The sequence below is a fragment of the Typopeltis vanoorti genome, chromosome 2 (genome assembly GCF_054136105.1).
Source record: "Typopeltis vanoorti isolate ZY-2024b chromosome 2, IOZ_Tvanoo_1.0, whole genome shotgun sequence".
In the NCBI taxonomy this organism is placed as follows: Eukaryota; Metazoa; Arthropoda; class Arachnida; order Uropygi; family Thelyphonidae; genus Typopeltis; species Typopeltis vanoorti.
Genome location: NC_143550.1, coordinates 164,337,246 through 164,349,887, shown reverse-complemented (window position 1 = coordinate 164,349,887; position 12,642 = coordinate 164,337,246). Strand labels below are relative to the sequence as shown.

General features: G+C 38.2%; 1 protein-coding gene across 6 annotated transcripts in view; it reads left to right on the top strand.

The window, feature by feature from the left end:
* Positions 1-12,642, top strand: part of LOC150109601 (uncharacterized) — a 426,121-nt gene that overhangs the window by 315,705 nt on the left and 97,774 nt on the right. For 5 of the 6 annotated variants that reach the window (XM_090413780.1, XM_090413753.1, XM_090413770.1 and 2 more), the window contains one exon: positions 9,188-11,827. In XM_090413780.1, the coding sequence (XP_090269906.1) occupies positions 9,188-11,827 (2,640 nt within the window). The remainder of the gene's footprint in view (positions 1-9,187; positions 11,828-12,642) is intronic. The other variant, XM_090413762.1, reaches the window with a different exon arrangement.

Sequence of the window (12,642 nt, the reverse complement as noted above, 5' to 3'; positions counted from 1 at the left end):
GATTTATTTATAACAGCAGTAAATGGATTTTTACTCATTATCAATTCTTTCCAATAACTGAAATAAAAATGGCCCTTTATGGTGAAAAGCATCCCTTTCCTTGCAATCATTTCACTAAATACAGTACAGAGGCAACTAGTCTATATACTGTATTTATTGCAGTTCTTAGACATACTAATTTACTGTCTATTAGAATCATTAGTGTAATTAGAGACAACTGGAATGCATAGATGCAAACAAAACAAAGTAGAAGTTTTTGTCTAGTGTTAAATATGGTATCTAACTAAAGATAACTTCCTAAACAACTTATTTCAAATTTTCATTTGCAGAAATGCATGGTCAGCCTATTCATGAACCTTTTGACAACTGGCATATGGAAATATGACTTCTGCATTGCTTCAACCTTGGTATCACCTCTGGGTCTGGCTCCCATTGAAGAGACCTCAATGAAGGTCAAAACCGGTCTGGGTAGTTACCCCTTCCCATAATGCATAGATTATACATGTCTGCAAGGAGATGTGCTTTGCATTATGCGATACCAAGGAAAGTGATGAGAACTCAGTCCACCTTTGCCATGAGTTGTCCCAGTCCTGAAGATACTTCAGGCGCAAACTTTGTTTGCTTACACTTGGATAATGGAGTAAACTAAATATATAATTTATAGTCTAACCAAGTGGGGGGAACCTTCCAAAATTAGCCAAACATTTAGCCAATGTGCTCTCATAATATGCTGGCACACTCTTTCACACATAAAAAAACTCAGCCCACTTTAAAGCCAGTATTGAAACCTCGCACTCCAACAAACAAATATAATGGTCAGTTTTGATGTCTCCTTTCTATTCACGAATATCCCATTAAGACACCCTAGACCTTATCCAAGCCCTGTTTCAGTTCGCCATGAACTACTATTTCGTTAAGGAAAATTCTACAAACAGAGAGAGAGAGAGTGGAGAGCCACGGGGTCTCCACTTTCTTTACTACTAGACAACTTCTTCATGGAGACCTTTGAAGAAAATGCCTTAAGCTCTGTCCCTCATAAACCCACTGTTTGGATATGCTACGTATATACTCTCAACATTTTCTTACCACATCTAACCAATCAACATCCCGGGATCCAGTTTATCTTAGAAAAAGAAAACAACAACACTCTTCCCTTCCTAGACATTCTGATTACATGCTAGCGTGATGGATCCCTGACATTCTCTGTTTCCAGAAAAACCCATCCATAAAACAGCTTCAGATTTGGGAAGTATCATCCTCAGATCTTCAGCCCAGTGGCCTAGAACACCCAATTTTAGGGCACCATTTAGGACTCTAGGCCTATCTTTAGTTGCCTTTATCCAGGGTTAGTGCTTGTGTGCACATATCATTGCTTTGTGATCCCCTGATTATGTCATAACGTTGCTGAAATATAGGAAGTATTAATTAAAGTTATTATAAAATTAAAGTCCGTTCAGTTAGCCAAGTGGCTGTGCACTTCGCAACCATATGCCTGGGGAAAGAGGTTCGAATCCCCTTCGGTGACGTGAGGAGCTGCAGGATCTTCCTCAGCCATAGCTAAGTTAGCCGGTCTTGGGCGTGAACAGTAGGATTTTTCATCCTGCAAAGTAGGCAAACTGGCCTTGAGATCTCAACACTATGGATATAGGATATACCAAGGCGTAGAGCTGACCACCTTATCCTGTGAACGGTTTGAGGTCCGATGATTAATAAACCCTCAACACCACAAGGTTAAAGAGGGAAAAGGAAGATGAGATGAGATTATAAAATTAATATTTAGCATACATTTCCTGAAAAATAATAGTTATGAATAGCCAACACATATATCCTTTCAACCAGAAATACTGACACTATATCAATATGCAACATCAAATGTAGAATCTGTAACTTAGCTGCAGAGATAACAACATTAGGCTTGACATAAGTTTTGTTTCTAGATGTTTGCCTTATAAAAGAAACAGATCATCTTGCCAGCTCAATGCCTTCAAGAAACTACATAAAGATGGCAGCATAGTCATCACCAGAGCTGAAAAGGGAAGCACTACTGTTATCCTTAATGCTAATAAATACAATAGAAAAATGGATATCGTTCTCGGAGACTTCTCCACCTATAGACCTTTAGATTTATGATCCTAACTAAATCTCAGATAATTAATAAGTCTACTCAAAAAAAGTTTCTTCCTAGCCTCCTTCATCACAAAAAAACTTACTCTTCAGTTTCTGCTATCCCCACCCCCTTCCAGATATAAAGCTTACCTAAAATCTACAAACCCAGCTCTCCCTTAGCCCCCATAGTAGATGCTACTAATTCCTCTTGCCTACGAATTATTAACACAGTGAAACTCTCCCCACCCCCTACTGGTCATATCACATCACACATAAAATCTATTCCTATGTTAAAACTTCTATTGAAAATCTAATTGTTAAGAATACTGATATCCTACTGAGTTTTGACATCACCTCACTGTTCACCAACATTCCCTTAAATGATGCCTTATTATTTTTAAAAAAAAAAAAAAGTTTCCTCCTGATATCACAGATCTCTTTTCCTTTGCTATCTATTCTGGATATTATCTTTGAAGAACAAAATTTTTAAACAGATAGAGGGTACCTATATAAATTCTCCCCTCTCACCCCTTGCCAATTTTTTCAAGGAAGATTTTGAAACACAAGCTCTTGACTCAATCCCTCTCAAACCTATCTGGCTATGATATGTGCATGATGTGTTTCCTATTTGGTCTTATGGCCCACAGACATTAGATTCTTTTCTCTGTCACCTCAATAGTCATCACCCTGGAATCCAAATTACAATGGAAAAGAAAACTAATAATATTCTATCCTTTCTAGTCACCTTAGTAAATAGGAAACCTACTTGCACAGGCAGATACATTCACAAAATTTTTCATCTGCCCTCCTCTGAACAGTATGTTATCATTAAAACATTTAACCAGACCGGCAGCGGCCTGGTTAAGTGTTTTAATGATAACATACTGTTCAGAGGAGGGTAAATGGAGGGAAGACCTTAAATAATACATCTGCAGTCATGGCTATGGTCATGCAGGCTTTGAAGACCATGTGTTTCAGATATGGCTCATAGAATAAATTGGAAGAAGACTACCTTGCTCTACTGCAGTATATTTAGAACAGAAGGACTGTTTTTAAATCTGCTGCTGTTCTCAAAAATGGCTGGTTAAATGTTTTAATGATACACACACGCATTGATATCCTGGCAAAACACACACAGATATATATATATATATATATATATATATATATATATATATATATATATATATATATATATATATATATATATATATATATATAACATACCTTTTTATCTAATGGCTACAGTTCCCACAGTATCAAAAAAAAAAATAAATAAATAAATACATCCTTCCACTTCAGAAAGATTTTAGTAATACTATCACTGTCCTTTATGTCTGAGGCAATCAGAAAAAGGAGCCAGAATCTTAAAGAAATAATACAGCCTTTGCACCACTTGAAACTATAACTGCCTTTATCTGCTCCACTAAGGACTAACTCCCTCCTTTCTCAGTTCCTGGTGTATATAGAGTTCCTTGTTCCTGAAAATTGGCTTACTATGGACAGAAAAGAAGATCACCTATCCTCCACATGGACAACCTTAAAAAATACATTTGCAATCATGGCTATGGTCACTCAGGCTTTGCAGACCATGTGTTTCAGATATGGCTCATAGAATAAATTGGAAAAAGACTACCTTGCTCCACTGCAGTAAATTTAGAACAGAAGGACTGTTTTTAAATCTGCTGCTGTTCTCAAAAATCAGCCAGATTTGAATAAATATGGTTGCATAAAACTTCCCAAAATATGGGAACCACTAATATTTTGAGATCTCAGATTATATTCTAGGCCACCTACACATGTCCATAGAGGACACCTCCACATTGTTAAGACCTCCAGTCTTCTGTGAAAATGCTTCGTTTAGTTTTATGTATGTGTGTGCATGCACGTGCGCACTACAAGTTTATATTGTACTTCCCGAAGATATCTCTGTAACTGGATGAAATACTGGAAGAATTAAATATTTTAAATTATTTTTATGTGCTCTTTTGCTCCATTAAACTTATAACATGAAATTGAGTAATCTGCCATAATTAATAAATAGTAGGAAGAAGAGATGTGATTCAGTTGCATCATGTGGATTGTTGAGAGGGACTTAAAATATGTACATCGGGAAAATTTTCCAAGGAGTAGAATAAGAGACTATCCCTACTGAAAGTTGCAAGGGATAAGAATAATGAAAATAGAAAGAGTGAAGGATAAGGTAGTATGTTTGTGACAGACTTTGTAGCCTATAATAATATTATCCATATTGGTGCATTGAGGCACCAATATGGATAATATTATTATAACATTATCATATTGGTGCCTCAATATGATAATGTTATCATATTGAGGCACCAATATGATAATGTTATTATTGTCCATGGTTTTATAGGATTTATTATTTAGTTTTTAGCTGTCAGGCCAGTGAAACCTTATCAAAATGGACCAATAGAAGGTGAATATATGGATGCTAGGGCAACTCGTAAGTGCCAGTGAGTGTATTCCTGTGAGCTCTCTGGTCAAATTTCATACGAAACTTTCATAGTTTCTACATTCAGCTTTGAAATAATGCTGGACTTTATAGTTTCTACATTAGTTTCTACTTTCTACATAGTTTCTACATTCAGCTTTGAAATAATGCTGGACTTTATATCTACTTGATTTATATAATTTTGCATTGCTGAACTGAAGCCTTTTGGCTCTTTATTTTAGTAAATACTTTTCACACCGACTGAGAGTTCCCTTATGAAAAATGCACCTCTCTGACACTTTGAATTCTTTAGTACTCAACGAGAGTTTTTGCTCTTTGCTGCTTTCTGTCTGGTCTCTGAGGAGAACCAACCAGTTTGAAACAGCTCTCTCAGGCCAGTGAAACTTATCATAATGGACCAATAGAAGGCAAATATATGGATGCTTGGGCAAAGTGATCATGTCTTCTATAAGGTCCATGCTAGGGCAACTCATAAGTGCTGGCGAGTGGATTCTCGTAAGCTCTCTGGTTAAATTTCGTACGAAGCTTCCATAGTTTCTGAATTCACCATTTTGAAATAATGCTGAATTTTATATGCACATGATTTATATAATTTATTATTTAGTTTTATTTTTTTTATGTGACACATATAGGGTGATAATATTCTCATTCTTTTGCAATTAAATAATTCTGATGAACCACACGCTGCCAAATGGTAAACAACCTGTTTTGAAGAATCAGGACAATTTATGTCCAACACCAGTGGCAAATATTCAGGGTGTGCTAGGTATGTGATGCACACCCACAGAATAGCAATATCACCAATATTATTTTGTATTTATTCCTGTTAAAGACTCCCCTAATTGTTTCCTAGCTTCACGTGAGGCCTAAAATTAAACACAGTATTATTATTATTATTATTGTTGTTGTTCTGGGCAACTCCAAGGAGTCGACAGACTCATCGAGGGAGGCCCTAACATCATGTCAAGAACAGCTATTTGACATTGACACAGCATCTATCATACCTTGCCTTGAACTCATTCACGGTCGTAGCACCCACAACAGACTCTGGAAGCTTATTCCACTCATTCACCACTCTCCAAGTAAAAAACCTACCTCTAACACCCTTGTCAACCACGCTCTTGCCCAGCTTCCATGCATGGCCCCTAGTCCTCCACCACCAGTCATATTTTCAAAAATATCTTCTGGATCAATCTTATAGAAACCCTTCAGTAATTTGAATGTCTCAATCATATCACCCCTCCTTCACCTATCGTCCAATCTCTGCAACTCACAAATCTTCAACCTATTCTCATAAGGTTCATTCCACAGACCTGCTATCATCTTGGTCACTCGTCTCTGGATCCTCTCCACTTCAAACCCATGACAAAGAAACCCTGGTGCCCATAACTGGGCACAGTAGTCCAGATGGGGTCTTATCAAGGCTCGATACAGAGGAACAACAACTTGTTTGTCTCTGCATGTTAAAGTATTTTTCAGAAGCCAAGTGATTTGATGAGCTGATTTAGTCACATTTGCAATGTGCCCCCTAAACTTCAAATCCCTATCCACCAACACTCCCAAATCCCTGGCCTCATCAATCTCCTGGAGTACGGTTCCACCAATGCGATATACTGCTGCTATTCTTTTCACCCCAAAGTGCATAACCTTACACTTTGCCACATTAAATTGACATCCATTTTTCCTAGCCCAGTCCTCTAAACTATCCAAATCATCCTGTAAAATTTTGACATCCTGTGCACTCACAATTGCTCTACCCAACTTTGCATCATCAGCAAACAAGTGAACACTTCCTCTCAAATCCTTTCCTATATCATTGACGAACAAATTGAAAAGCAGTGGTCCAAGAACAGAGCCCTGCGGCACACCACTAGTCACAAGCCGTCTTTTAGACTCCACTCCTGAATACACCACTCTGTGGTATCTCTCCTTCAACCACCCTCCTATCCATCTCACCAACCCTATATCTATCCCCATCTGCTCCAGTTTACTGATTAGGGTTCCATGTGGTATCCTGTCCAAGGCCTTGACAAGGTCCAGTAGTATCACTGTAAACCCATTACCCCTATCCAGTTCAGCCGTCACTGTGTTATAAAACGTGAGCAAGTTACTGAGGCATGATCTACCCTTCACAAAACCATGTTGTCCCCCCATACATTATCCCATTTTCATCTATCCAATCCTGTATTCTTTTCTTGACTAATTTCTCTAAGACCTTGACAGTGATTCCTGATATACTAATCGGTCGATAATTTACAACAGCAGTCTTGGAACCACCTTTATGCAGTGGAACTATTTTCCCCTCTTTCCACCCCCTCGGGACTAACCCAGACCCGAGACTCAAATTAAAATGGTCAAGGGTACTGACAATTCTTTAGCTGCTTCTCGTACGACACGAGCTGGTATACCATCCAATCCCACAGATGTATTGACATTGAGGTTATGCAATAGACTACTCACCTCCACTTCATTCACCACAATTCCCGTATAATCTACTGGTTTATTCGTTTCTGCAATGTCACCACCTGGTTGATATATACTTGCAAAGTGCTCACTCAGTAACTCAACTATATCAACTGATTCAGTTACCTCCCTACCATCGGCATTCTTTAAAATCATTCTGCCATGTACATTTTTCCTTTTACTTGCTACATATCTAAAAGACTGTTTAGGATTCTCTTTAGCCAATGTTCTTTCGTAATCCTTTTTTGCTTTTCTTACCACACTCGTTACCCTTCTGGCCTGCGCTTTATACTGTTCATGTGCCTGTCGGTCACCTTTCTCCTTAAATTCCCTCCATAGTTGTTTCTTTTTTTTGCAGCTCAAGCTTAATGGTGTTATTCATCCATTTAACCCCTACTTGATTTATTATTCGGACTCTAGGTATACAGTCAGCCATTGCTTCATGCAAACACTTCTTAACTGCCTCCCATGCACTATCAACTTCTAGTCCTTGCAGTTGTACATGCCATGGCACTGAACCAATCAAACTCCTAAGCTTGTCATACTTTCCAGTCCTATAATTCCACATGTACCCTGTCTTAATTGAAAATTCCACACCTTTAGCCACCTCCCAAGTCACGACCCTATGATCACTCTCACCAGTTGGTGGCAGTGTGGTCATATTTGTTACAGCCAAATCCTCAGATGTAATTACTAGGTCAAGCACTCTCTGACCCCTAGTATTTTCCATTACATGCTGTGGCAGATAGTTATCCCTTAATAACCGCATAAAATCCAATTCCTTGCTCCCGTGTATCCTCTCCTCACTCCAATCAATGCGACCATAGTTGAAATCTCCCATAATAATTACCCTCCTTCCACTCATTTCTTCTATTTGCTTGTGCATACTGTCACCACCATCTTTTCCATCACCTGGTCTATAGCAGCACCCAATTGTATATTTAGTTCTGCTAGCCACAATCTCACACCAAATGGCCTCAAATATGCTCTTTTCTCTATCCTGCAATTCAACTTCTATTCTCCTTGGCTGTAGCTCATCAGCTATCATCAACAATACTCCCCCCCCCCATTTTATTCTCCCTGTTATTCCTGAACACACTATATTCATCACATTCAATCCCACTAGCTATATCATCTACAGTATACTAATGATTCATGAAAGGACACTTTTCAATGCGTAAACATTGCATCACACTTTCTTATTAGCCCAGATGTGAGAGTACAAGTACGCAAAAGGTGAGGCAGGGTGTGCACTGAGACAATAGCACCCAGAAATCGATGGTTGTAATTGGTTGTTGCGCCAACCAATCCAATTTTCTATAAATAATTTATAACTTTTTTGTCCATATCTACAGTGGTAAACAGTGCTGACAATCTACTGAATGTCCTGTTTTCTGCCAGAGCTTTCACAGACTGTATAATTATAGTCGAAGGATGTTGGAACTTATGCATAAATAAGTAAGTAAAACAAGTTATTTCGGCCTTTCTTTGGTTCAATCTGGAAAAATAATTTCCCAAGTGATTACTTTTTTTGTGATTTCTGTTCGTATTTTATGGCTATATATTTAAAAATCATATCAAAATTCAAGTTATCCATGTGTCACTCTAGTCTCTAATCTCACCGCTAAGTGTAAACCCTTTGTGCTTCTCATGTAAACAGTGCTAGTGAAGCATAACTATTGTTCATTTGACCTTTATGCTTTTCATATTTAAAATTACATTAATCGATAAATTAAAGTATTCAAAGTTATCCTATAATTAATTGCATTTGACCAATTAAGATGAGTGCTGATGCACTAGGTAACTATGCACTCCTAAAACTTTCATACATCAATAAAAATGCAATCATACAGTCAAACTGATCTGAATTTTGTAGCAAGGGTTGCATTAGCCACACAACAGCACACACACACACACAACTTAAATGGGCATGTGACACCACTGTATAACACATTATCATCAGTTACAAGGTGCAGCAACAGAACCTATTTCCTGTTCTTGTTGTCTGCCAAGAATTGTAATGCCAAATACATTTTGTAAAATAGAATAATTATCCCCTAAACCTAATTTTTTTAATAATGCTGTAGTTTTATTAATAATATATTTTATTTCTAATATAGCTCTGTTGTTGTGTATATTTAGCAGCTGGTATCACACCCAGGCCTTCCAAAAATGAGTTCTCCACCACAGTGGCTCCATGAAAGAGCTGTTTCTCTACATCCGAGAGCACGAGCAACATCCTTATCACCCTCCCATTTTCCTGGAAACACTTCATACTTGTGCCACCGACCTGTTTTGCACAGGCCAAGGGGAGATTTCACAGCACCACATGATCAGAATTATCTGAGAAAAGATACTTTTAGCCATACATTTCAGAATGAACAGGTAGATTGGAGCAAACGAAGAAATGCCCATCCAAGACCATGCTCTGGCCTTCTGGAAGACCACATGTGGAAAAGAGTGCACCAGGGAATTGGTAGTCCTCCTGTATGGGAAAGCAGGTGGACACAAAGAATTCAAGCACAAGATAGAACAAGGAATCTGAATATTTCTTCCAGAGACTCAGTAACAGAACTCGGAGGTCTAGATACTGTAGAGACTCCTGATGATTGCCTTAATATAGAAGGTCTGCCTCTTCTAGCTTCTACACATCGATTACTAGTGTCTAGTCAGTATAGGCCTGCCCCTGATGTCTGGGCTCCACATGAGGAATGGAATTCCAAAAGTGATATCGCTTTGAAGGATCAGGACAATTTATGTACAACACATTATTCTCAGTTACAAGCTGCAGCAACAGAACCTGTTTCCTGTGTCCATGAACAGTTTCAAGAAAAGAAACCTAGTGTTATTGTAACAACAAAACCGGCCACATTTATACCTCGTCCAACAACTTTAAACATTGTCCCTCATATTATAGGAGATCCTGCCCACAACTTTACATTTCCTGCTTTAGAGCAAAAAAGTCACATCATTAACGAGTGTGGAAATGTATATGAAGAGATTGATTTACCAGGTTTTCCTGAAGAAAACAGTAGAGCAGGTGAGAAAAGTTTTCATGGTGGTAATCAAAGTGAATCGGTAATACAACAAATAGCATATCAAGGAGATGAGTCTTATTACAGCAATGTAGAAGACCAACAGTTATCAAGCTGTGAAGATGAAGTTGCCATGAACACTGTAATAAGAAAATCGCAGGGACATCATTCTTCTACTGCTGCAGAAGCTGAATTTGATGTTCATTTGCAATCTGATTCTACAAACGAGCTCCCTGTTCCACTTCAGGATTTGAGTCAGAAACATTGCCAACAAGATATTATGCTAATTAACATAGACACTTCAAGCCTTAAGCAACAGATGAATGAAGTTCCAAAATCCTTCTCTGTTCCTCGAGAGGGCTCCTCTCTCTCTGTCAATGAAAGTCCATTATCTGTTGGAGAAGGACGTGAGCATGGAAGTAAAGATGAAGGTTACTCAACAATGTCAAGTGATGTGCAAAGTGAAGTTAGTGGTGGGGCATCCTTCCAGGATTCACATAGACCACAACGCATGGGAATGCTTGTAAATCACTCACCCAGCTACCTCACTTTCGAATCATCCATTCCAGAACCTGTTGCTGAAGGAGATGAAGATTCAATGCTTTCATCCTGTGACAGTGGTTTAGGCTTCCAGAAATCCCAAATGGAGGTGCAACAGTCCCTTGAAGAAGTGGAAGAAGACACATCTTGTGGATTTGAAAGGGATTTAGATAGTTCACTTATTAGGTGTGAGAAGGCAAACAAGAATCCCTTGGAGACATCTAGTACAAAACATGATGAGCCAAAATGTGACATATCCCAAAAAATAGATGTAGATGTGATTTCTTGTTCCGGTGATGAAGTGTCTTCCATTCAAGACACAAGTACAAACAGTAGTGTTGAAATTAGTAGAACTGGAGTTTCTCTTAATCATTCCAAACATACTTTATATCCTGTTTATGATAAAATATTTACTCTGTTAACGCCACGTGGTTATAAAGCAAATAAGAATAACCCTCGGAGGGTTACACTACCTTTTATTCAACAGCCTGATTCTCTTTGTGATGCCACTTATCCCTTCAAACAAAGAATACAAACAGCAGAAAAGTCTACTAGCACAGAGCCTCAGAAGCAGTGTCCAAGTCAAGAAATGCTGCGAGACATATTTAGTGACAGCAGTTTATCAGTATCATCTGCCGACAGTAGTAATCACACTAAAATTCAAGATATGCTTGAAAACGAACAATTTTGTGGCATACTTGAGGAACAGATTACAGGTATACCTAATATTGAAACATTGTGTAATAAAAGTGCAATCACAGTTGATGCAGAATCAAGATGGACTGAATCTTTTGAATCAGAACAAAAAACTCTACAAAACAGTACTAATGAGAAACCATATCAAGTCTGTGTACAGCTGCAAAACAATCGTAGTCATTCTGTTTTAGTTAAAAGGCCCACAGACTATAACACTTTACAGCGTGCATTTTCAGATTCTCGACTTTTTGTTAGGAATTTAGGTGGTATTAAAAGAGACCTTATGAAATCAGCTTCAGTTGGTACAAAACGGCCTCCTCTGAGGCTAAATCTTTTACCATTAGAACATCATTTTTCTGCTTGTGATCTTACTAGTCCACCACTAACACCATCCAGTCTAACTCCTCCTTTGCGCCGTAGCCAGAGGCAAATTCTGACAGGTCAAGATCATCACCATCATTCTCAAAAACAAAGATTGACTGGGAATTCTTCTACTGAAAGATTGCATAAAGTAAGTTTTGTTATTCTTACTTTTGCTAGTTATTTTGTTAATGGTGTGCAAGGCTATTATGCTTGATGCTTTTTTCGTAATTTTTTTTTTTTTTTGTTGTTGTTGTTAAACTGAAGGGGTCTTTACAAAAAAAAAAAAAAAAAATCAGAAGGGTAATTATATACGAGAAATATGTGTTATGTTGAAATAAGTATTGAACAGCACTGTGTTTTTAAAAAAAACTTGCATATGATGGAAGTTTTTCCCCACTTGGCTATGCTATCAGTTATATATTTGGTTTAATCCTTTATCCAAGTGTAAGCAAACAAAGTTTGCATCTGAAGTATTTTCAGGACTTGGCCAACTTGTGGTAAAGGTGAACTGAGTTCTGATTACATGCCTTAGTATCTCCCATAATGCAAAAGTACATCTCCTTGTGGACATGTATAATGCTATGCATTAAGTGAAGGGCCACTACCCAGACCGGTTTGGACCTTTATTGAGGTCTCATCAGTGGGAGCCCCAGTCCTGAAAATACTTCAGGTGCAAACTTTCTTTGCTTACACTGGATAAAGGTTAAACCAAATATATAATTGATAGCATAGCCAAGTGGGAAAAACTTCCATTTGGCAACTGGTATATGGTTATATGACTTCTGCATTACTTCCACCTTAGTATCACCACATCTGGGTCTGGCTCCCACTGATGTGCTTTTGCGCAGAAGTGGTCCCTTTCCTTGAGGTATGAGAGGATCTGCTTAGGGTAGGTTTTTGCCTATCTCTGAGTGGGACCACTGTTGATATTATGGCTCTGTCTGGTGGTGGGGTGGGGTAAGC